The 19,742-nt window shown below is 46.2% G+C and overlaps 1 protein-coding gene across 1 annotated transcript in view; it reads left to right on the plus strand.

Annotated features, from left to right (window-relative positions):
* LOC126456185 (pyruvate kinase PKLR-like) overlaps nt 1-19,742 on the plus strand; it is a 151,393-nt gene that overhangs the window by 98,672 nt on the left and 32,979 nt on the right. Inside the window, exon 6 of the mRNA XM_050091939.1 lies at nt 2,706-2,981. Within this exon, the coding sequence (XP_049947896.1) occupies nt 2,706-2,981 (276 nt within the window). The remainder of the gene's footprint in view (nt 1-2,705; nt 2,982-19,742) is intronic.

A 19,742-nucleotide genomic window follows, 5' to 3' on the forward strand; every position in this document is an offset into this window, starting at 1 on the left:
CACCCGGCGTGATGGTGTGGGGTGCCATTGGTTACACGTCTCGGTCACTTCTCGTTCGCACTGACGCCACTTTGAACAGTGGACGTTAGATTTCAGATGTTTTACGACCCGTGGCTCTACCCTTCATTCGATCCCTGCGAAACCCTACATTTGAGCAGGATAATGTACGACCGCATGTTGCAGGTCCTGTACGGGCCTTTCTGGATACAGAAAATGTTCGACTGCTGCCCTGGCCAGCACATTCTCCAGATTTCTCACCAATTGAAAACGTCTTGTCAATGGTGGCCGAGCAACTGGCTCGTCACAATACGCCAGTCACTACTCTTGATGAACTGTGGTATTGTGTTGAAGCTGCATGGGCAGCTGTACCTGTACACGCCATCCAAGCTCTGTTTGACTCAATGCCCAGGCGTATCAAGGCCGCTATTACGGCCAGAGGTGGTTGTTCTGAGTACTGATTTCTCAGGATCTATGCACCCAAATTGCGTGAAAATATAATCACATGTCATTTCTAGTATAATATTTCTGTCTAATGAGTACCCGTTTATCATCTGCATTTCTTCTTGGTGTAGCAATTTTAATGTCCAGTAGTGTATTAGTATGGAAATCTGGATGTGAATACTATAGCTGAGACTGCGGCAAAATTAAAAAAAAAAACCATGGTTTTGAATCACTCTGTATACAGAATGCAGATGAAGTTATTCTTATTTAGTTTACGAGCATTCACAGAGTTGTCAATCTACTGCTTATCCTAATATTCACTAAGGTGGCAAAAGTCATGGGATAGCTATATGGACACATACAGATAGCGGTAGTATCGCGTAGACAAGGTATAAAAGGGGAGTGCATTGCCGGAGCTGTCACTTGTACTCAGCTGATTCATGTAGAAAGTGCCACCATGGCCGCACGACGGGAATTAACGAACTTTGAACACGGAATGGTAGTTGAAACTAGACATATGAGGAATTCCATCTCGGAAATCGGTAGTATTTCGAGATCCACAGCGTCAAAAGTATGCCGAGAATACCGTACTTCAGGCATTAACTCGCACCACAGACAACACAGTGGCCGACAGCCTTCCTAAACGACCCAGAAGTGATGCTTTTGCGTAGATTTGTCGGTGCTAACAGACAAGCAAAACTGCTTGAAATAACCGCATATGTCAATGTTGGATGTACGACGAACGTATCCGTAAGGACAGTGCTTCGAAATTTGGCGTTAATGGGCTATGTCAGAAGACGGTCGACGCGAGTGCCTTTCCTGACTGCACTACACCGCTTGCAGCGCCTTTCATGACCTCGTGACGTATCGGTTGGGACCTAGAAGACTTGAAAACACTGGTCTGGTCAGATGAGTGCCGATTTCAGTTGGTAGGAGCTGATGGTATGGTTCAAGTGTGGCGCAGACCCTAGGAAGCCATGGACCTAAGTTGTTAACAAGGCACTGTTCGAACTGATGATGGCTCCTTAATGATGTGTTAACAAGGAATGGACTGGATCCTCTGGTACAGATGAAGCGATCATTGACTGGAAATGGTTATGTTTGGCTACAGATCATTTGTAGCCATATATGAACTTAATTTACCCAAGCAACGATGGAATTTTTATGGGTGACAGTGCCCCATGTCACCGCGCAACAATCGTTCGCAGTTGGTTTGAGGAACATTTTGGACAATTAGAGCGAATGCTTTGCTTACCTACACTACTGGACATTAAAATTGCTACACCAAGAAGAAATGCAGGTGATAAACGGGTATTCATTGGACAAATATATTATACTAGAACTGACATGTGATTACATTTTCACGCAATTTGGGTGCATAGATCCTGAGAAATCAGTACCCAGAACAACCACCTCTGGCCGTAATGACGGCCTTGATACGCCTGGGCATTGAGTCAAACAGAGCTTGGATAGCGTGTACAGGTACAGCTACCCATGCAGCTTCAACACGATACCACAGTTCATCAAGAGTAGTGACTGGCGTATTGTGACGAGCCAGTTGCTCGGCCACCATTGACCAGACGTTTTCAGTTGGTAAGAGATCTGGAGAATGTGCTGGCCAGGGCAGCAGTCGAACATTTTCTGTATCCAAAAAGGCCCGTACAGGGCCTGCAACATGCGGCCGTGCATTATCCTGCCGAAATGTAGGGTATCGCAGGGATCGAATGAACCGCGCCCGGGTTCCCGGGTTCGATTCCCGGCGGGGTCAGGGATTTTCTCTGCCTCGTGATGACTGGGTGTTGTGTGATGTCCTTAGGTTAGTTAGGTTTAAGTAGTTCTAAGTTCTAGGGGACTGATGACCACAGATGTTAAGTCCCATAGTGCTCAGAGTCATTTGAACCATTTTGATCGAATGAAGGGTAGAGCCACGGGTCGTAACACATCTGAAGTGTAACGTCCACTGTTCAAAGTCCCATCAATGCGAACAAGAGGTGACCGAGACGTGTAACCAATGGCACCCCACACCATCTGCACATTTCTTTGTTACCTTCTGTACCGCAGTACCAGGGAAAGTGAACTCTGACTCGGTACTGGGAGGTATTCTGTGAGTTTTCTCACATCAGTGTACGGCAGAGCTCGTGTCAGTTTGACACGAGTTGCACGCCGCCTTCGCTGTTTTGCAATTTTTAACGGCCAGCAGCTAATAAGCATTGCGATGTGGAGGTTGGGAACTGGCGGGACTGGTGGCGACGTGGTGCCGGCAGGAGGCGAACGAGATCCTGAGCCTGCAGCCGCCGCCCACGTCTGTGCCGGCGGCGCTGGCCATAGGCGCGTGGGAGATGGCGCGGCTGACGCAGGCGTGCGCGCAGGTGGTGGTAGCCGCCTCCGGCCGCAGCGCCAGGATGGCGTCGCGCTGCCGCCCCCACTGGCCCGTCGTCGTCGTCACCAGAAGCGCCTCCACCGCGGCGCGCTGCCTCTGCTGGTTCGCGCTGCTGCCACTGCACTACCGATACCCCAAGCTGGCCACCTGGCCTCAAGAGGTGCGTACCTCACAAGCGTTGGGGTATCACCCTCTGCTTGTCACACTGTGAACTGGAGGACGCTGAAGTGTTGGTACAGATCATAAAGAACATAAATGTGTCTTCTGCCAAGAGAGGTGAGTTCAGGTGACCATTCTATATTGCTTACAAATTCTGATGAGGAAGAGCATTGTAACTACTGCCCAGTGTGAGACTGAAAACCTTCTGATGACACTGTGCGAAAGAGTTATAGAAGCAAGATTACTCAAGGAGACTGTGGTGTGTGAAGAACAGTTTGGGTTCATGCCTGCAAGAGGAACGACTGATGCAATACACGCTTTAAGGCGGATAGTGGAGGGACACGGGAAGCTACAAGCCGATCTACGTGTGGCTTTCATTGATTTGGAGAAAGCATATGACAGAGTCCCAAGGAGCGAAATATGGAGAAGCATGAGAGAGCAGTGCGTGCCAGAAAAGTATGTGAGGTTGGGTTGGGTTGTTTGGGAAAGGAGACCAGACAGCGAGGTCATCGGTCGCATCGGATTAGGGATGGAAGTCGGCCGTGCCCTTTGAAAGGAGCCATCCCGGCATTTGCCTGAAGCGATTTAGGGAAATCACGGAAAACCTAAATCAGGATGGCCGGACGTGGGATTGAACCGTAGTCCTCCCGAATGCGAGTCCAGTGTCTAACCACTACGCCACCACGCTCGGTATGTGTGAGGTTAGTGAAGGAAATGTACAGAGGAGCAATGACACAGGTGAGAAGTAGTGTGGGCATGACAAAGGAGTTTCCAGTAAAAGTAGGATTACATCAAGGGTCTGCGCTTAGTCCCTACCTCTTTGACCTGGTTATGGATGTGCTGGTGAAAGATGTGATGAAGGGAGCACCGTGGAATATGATGTTTGCGGATGATGTGGTTCTTTGTGAGTAGAGCATCGACAGACTTGAGGAAAAGCTGGAGGATTGGAGGAAGGCACTAGAAGAAATTGGGATGAAAATTAGCAGGACAAAGTCAGAATATTTAACACTGAAGGACGTGCAGATGAGGTCTTGCAAGATCCAGTATGATGAACTGAAATCGGTCTGCAAATTTAAATACCTGGGGTCGTACATACAGAGGGATGGAGGACTGGAAAGCGAGATACAACACCGAATAAATTGCTGTCGGAACAACTGGAGGAAAATGAGTGGAGTGTTGTGTGACAAGAAGGTGAGCATTGGGTTGAATGGGAAAGTGTACAAGTCGGTGGTAAGGCCTGGTATGATATACGGGGCAGATAAATGGCCATTCACAGTAGCCCAGGAAAGGAAGATGGAAGTGGCGGAAATGAGGATGCTGAGGTGGACGTGTGGGGTAACAACGAAGGACAGAATCAGAAATGAATTTGTTAGAGGTGCTGTGAAAGTGGGACCCATGGGGAAAAAGATACAAGAGAGCAGACTAAGGTGGTACAGACACTTACAGAGAAAAGGGGAAGAGTATATCGGAAACAGAGTTGAAGATATAAAGATTGAAGGAGCGAGAAGGAGAGGAAGACAGAAGATGAGGTGGAAGGATAAGATATCTGGGGACCTAAGGGAGAAAGGATGGAAGAAGGAAGAGGCAATGGATAGAGAACTATTGAGGAGAAGGATCCAGAAGAGCAACGCCGACCCTACGTGACGTGGGACAAGGCGACGATAAAGATTTGAAAGACACTGTGGGAACGAGACCGTGGTCTGTACACTGGTGTGCAAAACTTAAGGGCGAAAGTACGGTAGCTTCCACATGATGTCACTGCCAAGTAACATAGTCGTTGAAACTTGGACCATACATAAGAACTGCCACTGTACAGTACAGAAGGTACCTGAAAGAAATGCGCGGTGAGATGAACAGAAGTGAGACTTTTATTGTAAGGCAATAATTACACTGAAGTCACTGCGATATATGGAAGTGCCTGGACGTTATAAAAGGCGACGCATGATTCTTAATACAATGTATGAACACCACGAACGGCAGTGCGTACACTGCAACATGCTCCGATGCTGGTGAAAATTTCGGTAAGGAATTTGAGTGGTAGGGCGTTCCATTCCTCCACCAGAGAGGCTGCTGGGGCATGTCGACATGCAGCAGTAGGTCTCCCCAACACAGCCCCCAAATGCTCAGGGGAACGAGAGGTTAGTTCATTCGGCGAATATCCTTAGTCCAAGAGCTCCTTCACCTCCTTCACGATGAGATCGCTCATTGTCATCCTTAAAAACGAAGTCAGGACCTGAATGCACTCCTGAAAAGACAGACCTGGGAAAAATACCGTATCAATAACATTGACCGATGAGTGTATCGTCTTCAAAGATCTGGAGGTTAGTACACCAATGCAACATTATGCCACCCCAAACCAAAACGTTGCAGAAGATGCACTGCTGTTTGTGATGGTCACACACCCTATTAAGAACCCTGTCGCCAACTGTAGCGTTCAGGGATCCATCATAATTCACTGTGACTTCAGTGTACTTGTTGCTTCTGAATAAAAGTGTAATTTCTGTTCGTCTCATTGCACATTTCTTTGTTACCTTCTGTACCATACTTTACTAGTCCTTTCTACACTACTGGCCACTAAAATTGCTACACCACGAAGATGACGTGCTACAGGCGTGAAATTTAACCGACAGGAAGAAGATGCTGTGATATACAAATGATTAGCTTTTCAGGGCATTCACATAATGTTGGCGCCGTTGGAGACACCTACAACGTGCTGACATGCGGAAAGTTTCCAACCGATTTCTCATACACAAACAGCAGGTGACCGGCGTTCCTTGGTGAAACGTTGTTGTGATGCCTCGTGTAAGGAGGAGAAATGCGTAACATCACGTTTCCGACTTTGATAAAGGTCGGATTGTAGCCAATCGCGATTGCGGTTTATCGTATCGCGACATTGCTGCTCGCGTTGGTCGAGATCCAATGACTGTTAGCAGAATACGGAATCGGTTCGTTCAGGAGGGTAATACGGAACGCCGTGCTGGATCCCAACGGCCTCGTATCACTAGCAGTCGAGATGACATGCATCTTATCCGCATGGCTGTAACGGATCGTGCAGCCACGTCTCGATCCGTGAGTCAACAGATGGGGACGTTTGCAAGACAACAACCATCTGCAGGAACAGTTCGACGACGTTTGCAGCAGCATGGTCTATCAGCTCGGAGACCATGGCTGCAGTTACTCTTGACGCTGCATCACAGACAGGAGCGCCTGCGATGGTGTACTCAACCACGAAGCTGGGTGCACGAATGGCAAAACGTCATTTTTTCGGATGAATCCATGTTCCGTTTACAGCATCATGATGGTCGCATCCGTATTTGGCGACATTGCGGTGAACGCACATTGGAAGCGTGTATTCGTCATCGCCATACTGGCGTATCTCCCTGCGTAACGGTATGGGGTCCAATTGGTTGCACGTCTCGCTCACCTCTTGTTCGCATTGATGGCACTTTGAACAGAGTACGCTACATTTCAGATGTTTTACGACCCGTGGCTCTACCCTTCATTCGGTCCTTGCAAAACCCCACATTTCATTCTGTCGCTCTTCACCTGATTTACTTCAGATTCTGCAGACCGTGAATTCAGCGTGAAGTTGCTATAGTCACGAACAAGCATATTTTGACCTCTGTTGACCGCTTCACCGTAGCTTTGCGCGGCTTTCTCGCATGTTTCACTGAAAACGGGACGAGGGACATTTATCAACAGGCGTACAAGTTCTCCGTCTGCTTCCCAGTACACCAACATGGGGTGAACCACCGACTCACTGTCGCTCATCTTACGGCAGCTGGAAGCCGCGCCCCATTACCGCTTTCTCAGAGCTTGAGCCGCCCTAAGCTGCCTATTGTCGCTTCCCTTCACTGCTCCCCCGCCGGCCGGCCACGGTCACTCTGTATACTTCCCTGGGATAAACTAGTCTCCAGTAAATCGACGCGTTTCCACAAAGTTTTTCATGTCATGTGAATTACTTTAAAACCATCACCCAACATTAATTATTCCAATACGTCCATACTGTACCCTCTACAAGATGCATTGTGCCTTGTCAGCCATTTTTGTTCAGCCCTACTACTCGCTCAACGTGAGTTAGGTGATCTTTAATGACTTCATGTAAGGGGCATAGTTCTTGCCATCTTACAGTATGTATTGTCCAACTTTCACCGAGCTGTGTTACTTGTCCGGATACATCAATCGAAAATTAATTTCGTCCTTCAGTCTAGCAGTGTACTTCGTATGGTTCTTTGGAAATGCAAAAATTTTTTATATCCAAGCATGTAATACACTTCCTAACATTTCCATTTTATATGCACCAAGTAGAGCAGAATGAGATACCACCTTTGAGACGGTACATGCTATATTAGTGACTTGGACGAAGGGGATGTTGTCATGGTCCAGTACGTGAGGGCGGGTATGTCGGAAGCGGCGAAGTTGATCGGCTGTTCGCATGCTACTGCCGTGAGCACATATGGGAAGTGACGGAAGGATGGTGAAACCACGAGTAGGCCACAAGGGATTTGACGTTCACGTGTCATTACAGAATGTAGCGATTGAGGCCTGCCCATTCTTTAAAGCAACAAATGCTGGGAACAATGACAGACTGGACGATAGAGTATAATGCTAGTGTTGGCACACGTGTTTCAGAGCACACCATTCGGTGCACAATGTTGAAAATGGGGCTGTATAGCAGATGACCCTCTGCTTGTTCCCACGTTGACTTAACGACGTCGTCATTAACGATTGCAGTGAGCGTAGGATCATCGAGCTTGGACAGTGCATCAATGGATACGTGTCACTTGGTCGTATGAATCACGTTTCTTGTTGTATCACATTGGCGGTCATGTCCGCATACTGAGAACAGCTGCTCGATACATGCACTGTGCTGTGGAGGCAGGCCGATGGGGGCAGTATGATGCTATGGGAAACATTCACCTGGGATTACAGGGGACCTGCAATGTCAGCTGTGGAGAACATGAACATTATTGTGGACCAACTGAATCCCTTCACGCTTGATGCCTTCCCAAATAGCATCCTCCAGAACGATAATATTGTACATGTCACAAGGACAGAAACGTGCTACAGCAGTATTAGAAGCATGATAGTGAACTCATGTTGACGCCTTTGGGCACCAGATTCACCAGATCTGAACTCTACGAAACACATCCTGGATGGTACAGGCGCCAGTTTCGCGCCCGCCCACCACCAGCTCGCAACTTAAGGGAAATTGCGTGACCTGTGTGTGAAGATGGTGCCACATACCTCCGTAAACCTACCAAGGAATTGTTGATTCAGTGTCACGCGGAATCGCTGCTGTACTGCGTTTCAGAGATACACCAATATGCTGTTCAGCAGTTGGTCGTAATGCTTTGGCTCATCTGTGTAATTCTACTGGTTGAGCCGTGCGCAGCTTCGGTCATGCCGTTTATTGCTCGTCATCTTGTTTGTGTAGTTCTGTCGCCTGCTTTTTTTTGTTTAATTCGATTTACTGGCGTCACTAGGTTGCTGGTTTGCTTGCCTGAGTGTGGCAGCAGCAGCGGTTATCGATAAGTGCACTGTCGTACCATCTCTCGAGCGATCGCTAGTATTTCCGGGTCGTCGTCTGTCGAGAGTTCAGTCCGGACGCAGCAGCAGTGAAGTCGGGGACGGAGCGCCACTGAAGTGCGGACAGCCAGTGCTCGCCGACCGCTGGCGACTCACATGAACTGTTCGACAGAAGGAGATTGGAGCGGGACGACCGTTGGTCGGTCGTTCGGTTGGTCGTCTCATCAGGCGACGTGTATTTGGTCTTTTGGCCGTTTCTGGGCCTCGTCACTTGGTCATCTTGCCGGACGTGGGGCGGTTCCTTCCTTGGGCAGAGATGTTGTGGCCAATGGGCAACAGTTACCTGGTTCGAGCAAGGGTGCCCGGGTCGCCGAGTTACGAACGGACATGGAGTTGACAATGTTACTTATAATCCGTCTTGATTGCAAAATGTTTGTTCATATGACGGGTTTCGGTTCATCTGGAACCATGTTCAGATCTGATATTTCGGTTACAGGAGCAACCCGTCCAAATACAGCAACTTTCACGCCGCAGCATGTTAAAGTTGCTGTATTTGGACGGCTTACTCCTGTAACCGAAATATCAGATCTGAAGATGGTTCTAGATGAACCTAAATCGGTCATATGAATAAACATTTTGCAATCAAGACGGATTATAAGTAACATTGTAAAATCACTGATTGCGGCTATTCTATCAGACATTATGTCTGGTTTTGCAAAACGTGGAGTTGAGTCGGGTTGGAGCTGCCATCAGCTTCGGACACCCAAGACTCGCCCGACCGTCGCCGACACACGTTGCTTGTGTGGGAATGACCTGGGTTGAACGTTCGGTCGGTCGTCTCGTCGGACGATGAGTATTTGGTCGCCGACCGCTTGTGGAAACTCTCTGAGTGTCATATTGATTTGTCCTTGTTGTTCCACAGTTATTGCTTTTACGATTGTTCGAGTTCTTGTGCAAGTGTGTTTACGTCGAATTGTGTGTAGCTTCTGTGATTTCTACTGAGCAGATGAATGCTGCCTGCGTACTGAAACAGGCAGTTGGTCCCTTGCGACAGAGGGAATTGATTAGGTCTTTGGTTGGTTCTTCAGCCGTGCCTAGGTCGTGTTGCAACCCAATTGTTTAGTGTTACGCTAGGCTGCTTGTCTTACCTAACCTGTAGTTAGAGTTTTCTCCCTAGGCTGACCCTTGGAACACTTCTGAGCACCACTGTTTGTTGTTTCTGACTGTCATTTTAGTTGGTCGTAGGTACTGTGCCAGGCCTTCAGTCGTGTATTAATATGGTCTGTTTTATGTTTTGGCCTTCAGCCGAACTTCATAACAACTTTAAAATTAGGCCTTCAGCCGTGTTTCATTTAAAATTCTTGTTGCTCTGCATTTAGGCCTTTAGCCGCGTTTGTTTCAGAATCTGTGGCTTTAATAAGTAAATCCTTGTCTGTAAGGTTTCTCTTTAATTATCTCGAATTCTTGAAACCGCCTTCAGCCGTGTTCTGTAAACGTTTGTCTTAATGTTGTCTTTAATTATTCTGGAGTAATTGTTTGGGCCTTCAGCCGACAAGATACTTAAAGTTTTCTTAAGATGTTTTTCTATTGTACTGTGTAAAGGCTTACCTTTAAAGTCTCTCTTTTGTTATGTAAAGAAATTTTTTTTTAATTGGGCTTTCAGCCGAAGAATCAACTTGAATTTTCCTTAATATGGCCTTTAGCCGGAATTTTTAAATGTTTGGCTTTTAAAGAATTTCCTTAGTTTTATTTCGGCCTCTAGCCAAGAAGATATTGTAATTTTACTTAAGTAAGGCCTTCAGCCGTTACTCTAAATCCTGGTGTTTTAAAAGCAATCATTTAAACTTATTCTGGAGAAGTTACTTGGGACATCAGCCGTGAATTGATCTATGTCGCTTTAAAGAGAGAACTGTGCATTGGTTTGAGGAATAAAGTTGTGTGTGTTCTTGTATAACTAACAGTAATTGACCTCGGCCGCTTTCCACAACCTGATCCGCTCTGTCCTGCGAAACCAGAGTTCACTGGTGATGCTACAGGTACTCAAGATTACCACAGCTGAGTGAGTGCAGAAGCAAAGGATATGCTCAAGGTCAATGCCTCGACACTGTACGGGGTGCTGTGGGTATAAGTGCAGATATTTTTATTGTTGACTGAGTATAGTGTGCTGAGCAACATTGCACCAGCATTTGCTCCATTTACAGATTAATAACTATGAATATTTGGAGTAGTATCTTTTTAGGTTGGTTAATAAATTCAAGTACATGTGTCAAGAGCAAGACATTAATGCTTATTTTCCCCTGGGCAGCAGGTTAGGTGTTGAAGTGTGGATGCGTGGATATAAAACGGTTAGTCTGTAATGACAGGCGTAATCCATCTAGTGGTGCAGTTACGACCGTGCAGAAAACAACGGGTGACTTGTTTGTTTGTGAGATAACTGTTAAATACAGAGGAAAAACAACTAACACAACAAACTGGGTACGTGTTAAGGTACCTAGGATCACATTATCTGCTCTTGTATCCCTAACACGCTGTATATTCGGGTATTGTTCGTTTGGAAGCATGCAAATTTGTTAACAGCCCATGTCCTGTTCACTGCTGAGAACAAGGCGTGCGACAGCAGCGAGTTAATGAGTCTGTGGAGCATCGTGAAGTGCTCTAGACCAGAATAGTACACACTACTATAAAAGGGCTTTTTCATTAATGCAGGTATGTCCACACAGAGCCACGACTGACTTGATGAGGTCCAGGCATTGTCAATATAACACATCATCTCAGCATACTGATATTTCCTGAATATTATCGTGTAAATATTTCATTTGTGAGTACATGATATCAGTAACTGCTAAATACACAGTTTACCAATGCAGATCCTCTGGGTACAACTAATGAAATGTGTTGTGTCGGTAGCTGGGCCGACACCGTGAAGTGGAGATGGCTGAAAATGAACTCTAGACTAACGCTGTAGCCGATAGGGCACGCACGGCTAAAGCAGACGGGCGTGAAGTCTGGAACATGAGAACTTATAAATGAATAAGAAGAAAAGTATGTAGATGCTTATTACTTATCTTTTATTTAGTCCTTGGAATACATCTCTCTTGAATACTCGTAAGCTATAGGCACTGATACAATTTGCGCCTTGCTAGTTCGTAGCCATTAACTTAGCTGATGGCTATTCTGTCTCTCGGCTAATGAGAGAAAGGCTTCGTACAACTGGGCGGTAGCTAGGTTCTCGTACAACTGGGCGATAGCTAGGTTCGCGTACAACTGGGGCGAGTCCACTCTCGTATCACGAGACCTGCCTTGGTGGTGGCGCTAGGTCTGCGATCACAGTGGCGACACGCGGGTCCGACATGTACTACATGGACCGCGGCCGATTTAAGCTACCACCTAGCAAGTGTGGTGTCTGGCGGTGACACCACAAAATGTTTTTTTTTTTTGTCACAAAACTTGTTCCGTCTTACGCAATTAAAGCATCGCAGATAGTAGGGTTTTCTCGCCGTTTCTTGCTTTAGAGAGTGTATGATATCTGCACACACATTTTACTAGAATTTTCCAATTTGTCACTGGCACAAAGCATAAAAATAAAAAAAGGACACTACAAAGCAAGAAGAAGAAGTCTAGTAGTAAGGCAATATTTATCAGAAGGTCAGTGGGGAATCAAAGGAAGGAGGGAGGGGGGGGGGGGGGGGAGCACTGTTTCTCCACACCCATCTCATCTCTCACAGGCATTCTGCTGACGTGCTTCTGTACACTTTTCACACACAACATTGTGACTACCTCACTAATTTTTTTTTCCTATCAGTCTTCTCATATGTGTGATCTGGCCTTCCTGTGCTTCCTGTTCTACACTAGCCTCTTCATCTGAGAGTAGCACTTATACACAACGCCATCAATTATATTTTTAGATATATTCCACTCTCTGTCTTCCACTATAGATTTTGCCCTCTACAGTCCCATCTAATACCATGGAAGCTATACCTCAAGGTCTTAACATAGGCTTATGTCGTTTCACTCCAAGTCTTCTTCTTGTCAGTGTATTCCACATTTTCCTTTCTTCAGCTATTCTGTAGAAAATCTCCCCATTTCTGATATTATCACACTGCTTGATTTTCAACATTCTTCTCCAACACCACATCTCATACACTTCCGTTGTCTTCTTTTACAGTTTTGCCACAGTCTGTGAGTCACTTTCAAACAATTCTGTGCTCTAGACTTACATTCACGGAAATTTATGTCTCAAATTATAATATCCTGTATTTTGATACTAACAGGCGTCTTTAAGCAGGCTGTGATAGTTTGCTTTTTATAACCTTGTTTCCATTCAGGTTATCAGTGTTATCACAGAACCTTTTCAGTGACAGCCTTTCACTACCAATTTTAATCCCATTCCTGAAACTTTGTTTACTTCGTTCATGGTGTGTGCGTGTATGTGTGTGTATGTGAATTCCTAAGGGACCAAACTGCTGAGGTAATCGGTCCCTAGACTTACACACTACTTAAACTAACTCAAAGTAACTTACGCTAAGAACAACGCACACACCCATGCCCGAGGGAGGACTCGAACCTCCAGTGGGAGAGGCCGCGCAATCCGTGACATGGCGCCTCAAACCGCGCGGCCACTCGGATTGTACGATGAACATATTGAATAGTAGGGGAGAGCGACTGCAATGATTTTAATCAGATCACATCTCTCCTAGTCTTGCATTCTTATTGTTCCTTCTTGGTTCTTGTGTGTACTATGTATTACTTGACTTTCCCTACAGATTATACGTATTTATCTGAGAATTACAAACATCTTGCACTGTTTTTCGTTGCCGAACGCTTTTTCTAGGTCAACAAAGTAATGATTTTTCTTGAATCTTCCCTCAGTTATCGGCACGACGTCAGACCTACCTCTCTATTGTCTTTACCTTCCTAAGGCCAAGCTGTTAATCATCTAACAAATCCGCAATTTTCTTCTTTGTTCTCCTGCATAATAGTTATATCAATAAAGTTATCTGTGAGTTGTTAAGCTGACTAAGCGATAGTTCTCGCATTTATTTATCTTTGTTATCTTCGGAATTTTGTGGACGATGTTCTTCTGAACGTTCGATGGCATGTCTCAATTCTAGCACATTGTACACACTCACCACTTCCAGAGTGATTTTAGAAATTCAGATGGAACATCATCTATCCTTTTTGCCTTGTTCCATGGCAGGTCTTCCAAAACCAAATCAGAATGGTTCAAATGGTTCAAATGGCTCTGAGCACTATGGGACTCAACATCTTAGGTCATAAGTCCCCCAGAACTTAGAACTACTTAAACCTAACTAACCTAAGGACATCACACACACCCATGCCCGAGGCAGGATTCGAACCTGCAACCGTAGCAGTCCCGCGGTTCCGGACTGCAGCGCCAGAACCGGTAGACCACCACGGCCGGCTACCAAATCAGACTCTAATACTGCAAACATCAATAAAAATTTTGCATCAACCCGGTTCCCAGAACTCCTGAACATAGACGTTGACTGTGGATAACGTATCACAGACACAGTCCCTTTGACTGCTCAGAGATCACTAAGCCCGCCCAAAAGTGTAAAAAACCATGCATGAGCAGCGCCTGTTAGACGGAGGGGGTCCGACAACCGACCAGTTCTAGTCATTCCGCAGGGAAGGAGGCACACGGCTCGTGTTGTCTGTAGTTCAACCACGCCTCGACGGTCAATACTGCGGTTCGATCGCGTCCGCATTGCCAGGAAGGGCTCTCAACAAGGGAAGTGTCCAGGCGTCTCGAAGTGAACCAAAGCGATGTTGTTCGGTAATGGAGGAGAGATACAAAGGGACAGGAGCTGTCGATGACATGCCTCGCTCAGGCCGCCCAAGAGCTACTACTGCAGTTGATGACCGCTACCTACGTATTATCGCTCGGAAGAACCCCGACAGCAAAGCCGCCATGTTGAATAATGTTTTTCGTGCAGCCGCAGGTCGTCGTGTTACGAGTAAACCTGTACGCAACAGGCTGCATGACGCGCAACTTGACTCCCGACGTCGGTGGCGAAGTCCATCGTTGCAAGCACGACATCACGCAGTGCGGTACAGATGGGCTCAAAAATATGCCGAATGGACCACTCAGGATTGCCATCACGTTCTCTTCACCGATGAATGTCGCATATGCCTTCAACCTGACAATCGTCGGAGACGTATCTGGAGGCAACCCTGTCAGGCCGAACGCTTTAGACACACTGTCCAGCGAGTGGAGGTCCCTGATGTTTTGGGGTGGCATTATGTGGGGCCGACGTACGCCGCTGGTGGTCATGGAAGGCGCCGTAACGGCTATACGATAAGTGAATGCCATCCTCCGATCGATACTGCAACCATATCGGCGAGGCATTCGTCTTCATGGACGACAATTCGCACCCCCATCGTGCACATCTTGTGAATGACTTCCTTCAGGATAACGACATCGCTCGACTAGCATGTTCCCCAGACATGAACCCTATCGAACAGGCCTGTGATAGATTGAAAAAAGCTGTTTACGGACGACGTGACCCACCAACCTCTCTGAGGGATCTACGCCGAACCGACGTTGAGGAGCGGGACAATCTGGACCAACAGTGCCTTCATGAACTTATGGATAGTATGCCACGATGAATGTAGGCATGCATCAATGCAAGAGGACGTGCTGCTGGGTATTAGAGGTACCGGTGTGTACAGCAATCTGGACCACCACCTCTGAAGTCTCGCTGTATGGTGATACAAAATGCAATGCGTGGTTTTCATGAGCAATAAAAAGGGTGGAAATGATGTTTATGCTGATCTCTATTCCAATTTTCTGTACAGGTTCCGGAACTCTCGGAACCGAGGTGATGCAAAACTTTTTTTGATGCGTGTAGATCTTGCATGACTTTCAGGTCGACATCCATTTTTTCTTCTTTCCCGTCAGAAGGTAGTTCCACGTCCTAATAGAGGCCCTCAAGCACTCTCCCCACCTATCCGCAGCCTGCTTTGCTTCTTACGGAGGAATTCGTTTTGCACTCTTAATGTCGACGCCAGTGATGCAGTAGTTATTGTGACTTCTCCACATGCTGAATCTGTTCTTCTGATGGCCACTTCCTTTCCAAAGTTTTCACCTTTTCTCTGCAGTCATTTCGTTTAGCTTCCTTGCCTTTCGCATTGTATTCATCCCTTAGTGACATATACTTACGTACTTTTTCGTTCTCCTCAAGGTTTTTGTGTTTTCCTCTTTCGTCGGTCGACAAGTATTTTTTTGTTACTCAAGATTTCTTCGTAGTTACGAGAGGCGTTCAATAACTATTGCAACACATTTTTTTCTCGACTATTTTGAGTTGAAAAAATGCGGCATTTTTTGTTGGACATCGAGGAATACTCCTGCTTCGGCCGCTATAGATTTAGGAAGTTCCGACAAGTGACGGCGCGGTAGGTAGTCGTCAAAATGGTGTCTATAACGGAGGTGCGTTACCAGTAGAGAGTTTTTTCGGCGGAAAACGAGAGCATCGTAGATATTCATAGGCGCTTGCTGAATGTCTACGGAGAGATAGCAGTGAACAAAACCACAGAGAGTCGTTGAGCTAGACGTCTGTCATCATCGCCACAAGGCCGCGCAAACGTATCCAATTTCCCGCGTGCCGGCCGGCCGCACACAGCTGTGACTCCTGGAATGTTGCAATGCTCGAACGTGCGGACACTCTCATTCGAGGTGATCGGTGGATTACAGTTAAACTTCTCGCTGTACAACTGGGCGTCTCTTTTGGTAGTGCTGACATACTCGTCCTCCAGTTGAAGTCCTCGAAGGCGTGTGCCCACTGGGGTTTCTCGCCGTCTAACGGAAGACCATAAAGAGCCACGAAGGACGATCTGTGCGGAGTTGTCCATGACAACGCAAGGCCTCACACAATTCTGTGCACCCGAGAGGCGCTCACACAGCTTCACTCGATTATTCTTCCTCGTTCACCCTCCAGCCTGAATCTCGCACCTTCCAACTTACGTCTGTTAGGCCCGGTGAAGAATGACTTTGCGGGAAGGAGTATTTGGATGAGGGGGAGGGTACTGCTGCAGCAAGACGTTGGCTCCGACGTCGACTAGTAGAGAGGCACGAGGAGGCCATACAGACCCTCCCAGTATGGTGGCTTAAGGCTGTCATATTGAACGGAAATTATGTTGAAAAGTAGGGTCTTCTAGCCAAAAGAGTGGGAAATAACATGGTGTACTGGAATCCTGAATCAAACCCAGCTGCTTTGAGAAAAAATTGTTGTTCTACTTACTGAACGCCTCTCGTATCTTCCTTGTACCTATATTTGTCACTCCAACTTAAGTGACCGTCCTTTTCAGGGATGTACATTACAACTGAACTACCTGCTATGATATTCGTTATTACAGTATCTATAGTCCCTGAGTGAGATCTTTAAACGTGCCTGATCATTTACCACCAATTCGGTGTCCCACCTTTCTGATGTGCGACTGAACATGCTTAGATCACACGGAGGGCATTGTTTTTACATTCTAAGTTTTTATTCACTGCTATTCTTCACATGTAAGAGGTACTGTAAACAATTAAAACCCTGAAATTCCGTTGGAAACACCTCATACATTTCGTGCTGCCTAAGTATCATTTGCAGTACTAAATGGGTCAATGTTCTCAAAGGAACAGTGGCCTTTTAATTATCTACAGCGTTTCTCAGATACGAAGTATAACAATGACTCAAAGCTAGAATGGAAAGAAAATACTGCTTACCTATAGAGACCTAAATGGTGTTTGAGACATCTAGAATATAACAACTGCTGGAGCTAGAGAGATATCAGTCGACCGAATATGCTTGTTGAAAGTAGGTTAACTAGTTGATTACAGCGAGTTTCACAAAGAGCTGATTGAGACGCACTGGCGCCTGAGAGCGAGTTGGTTCGTCGAATATTTCCTTCCTGCTTTCATTAGTAGTTTTGGAAACTGGACGAGAAAACAGATAATAACCGATAACGAGGTGGATATCCACGCATCATCACGTGACGCTGACATCGGAAATTTGGCTGCTCTGAAAATGAAAAAAAAAAGGACAAAATCTCTCGCCGATTATACCAACACACAATATCGATAAAGCCAAAAACGTTACAGAGCAATCCATCACGAACCCAACTTGCGTCGTGGGTCGCCACGTAATTACTTGGAAGCTTATACTCAGATCAGACGTGACGGCGGATTTCGGTTCATCTTTCTCTCGAGATGCGTGCGTCTACGTGCAGGAATGAGACAGCGATGGGGTCAAGCAGCGATTTTTCAGGTCTCTGTGGCTGTAGAAGTCAGGATAAGGAGGTAGATATGGTGGTGATAAGGAAGTGAGGCTTTGGGTAGGCTTACTGGGCTGATTTCTATTGCTTCTTCGTGTGTTTACAATGAACATGCAGATGAGCACTGTAACTTCAGCAAGTGTATAACGGATGAGGATTACTTCATTACTAGAACAAATGCCCACCCCGGCCTATAACTGTATCAGGATTCGAGTATCCACAGTAGCGTATGCCACTACGGACCACGAATCGTGAAAGTACTAGATTCTGTTGCTCTAACTGAACCCTTAGGCTCACGTAGTCGTGACAACGGAAGCGACATACAGACAGACGAATGGTGCATGTAGGCAAATGTACGATGGAAATTATAACCCTAGCCCAGAGGTTAGTACAGGAAAGCTTTGCAAGTCCTTCTTAGTGTACAAGATTAACTGAGTATAATATCACTCTTATAGTATAAGCTGCTGGCCGTTGTCCATCCGAGGCTGCTGTCTCGAACTCATTTCTGTCTGGAACTCTTCTTTGTCTGGATCTCTGTCTTGCTTGATGTTTGAGGACCTTTGTATACGACATTTGGGCATGTTTGCTTATAGATGGTAAATGACTGGGTCGCCTTTTACCTCCAATTCGCTTTCAGCGACCCTGAAATCAGTGGTTCCTCAATGCGCATTACCTGCTACTGAACCGACGAAAGCGGCTTGCGCTGTACGTCTCTACCTAAGTTACTAGGCTTACTGCTAAAATTCATACCTATATCACTTTTCTCTTTTTTTCTTGGCAACCTTCATTGTTCTATCATTACAGGAGGAAACACGCTTTTGTTTCGTCATGTCGACTGTCATGTCATGAAGTGAGAACGATCTATCACAGTTTGAGGACAACAGTAACACTAATAAACATAATACTAGAGGGAGAAATGGTTAACACTGTCCTTCACATAGCCTTAGAATGGCACAGTTGGACCTGTCAAAAAAGAAAAATTAAGGGAAAAAATCATGCAGTCACAAATTTTTGTATATTTGTAGGAGGAATCATCAAGAGCAACACAACAGAAATCCCCACAGTTGGGGTTTGAGCGGAGGGATGGTGGGCATTTAAAGGTCATTTTACAAGTCTCAGACATTACGATTTACATACGCAGATTGAGGAGACGAATGAAAATTTCTGGAACCATATAGGTTCATTTGATTAAAGGACTTGCGCCTGGGTTTCAGGCAGGATATCCCGTTTCGTTCGATGATGAGGTGCTATTCCAAATAACTGGAGAGCCTCTGCAATACTGTTTGAGTTCGGGGGGAATACCAGGTGCGCTGAGGCGTGAATCGGAATTTGAATTTCGAAGGGAGCCGTGATAGGCTAGCCCGTGCAGTTGTGTAAAGCCGCTTAGCCAGCAGGGTGGCGTAGTGGTTGGCACATCTGCCCTGTTATCTTATCCGATCACTGTGCCTACTAATGTAAAGCACACGTGCCAGCTAGAGAGCTTTCAGGAAACAGAGGCAGTTGGAAACTAAAACAGAAAACTTCAAAGACGAGATGCTGTGCCTTGAAGTAACAAAAAAGGTTTGACAGTGTTCAGAGAGATGAGGCGAATACAACTCCCCCACATAGTGATGAGTTGAACGTACCAAGCCGCAAATAAGCAACACTGATAACGTAAAGTGCTGAGGGAGTATTTTGGAGAAGATGCACGGCAGGCTTCTAAACACTATGCCTAAATGCATAATGAATGCCCGTGGAGATGACGGAATGCTTCTTATGCGTATTCGTGGTTTAAAGCGAAAATTCTAAACATTAAAAGGGAGCAAACGCAAGCAAACCTCAAATCCAGCACAGGGCGCAGAGAGCTCCCCAACGAATTTTATAGTGAATTTTGGGAGATTTTGAGCTGCTTTTTAACCGAAGTGGTAAATGAAATCCTAAACGGGCCAGAAAGAGGATTTCAGTCCTTCTCGTA

The sequence above is a fragment of the Schistocerca serialis genome, chromosome 2 (genome assembly GCF_023864345.2).
Source record: "Schistocerca serialis cubense isolate TAMUIC-IGC-003099 chromosome 2, iqSchSeri2.2, whole genome shotgun sequence".
NCBI classification, from domain to species: domain Eukaryota; kingdom Metazoa; phylum Arthropoda; class Insecta; order Orthoptera; family Acrididae; genus Schistocerca; species Schistocerca serialis.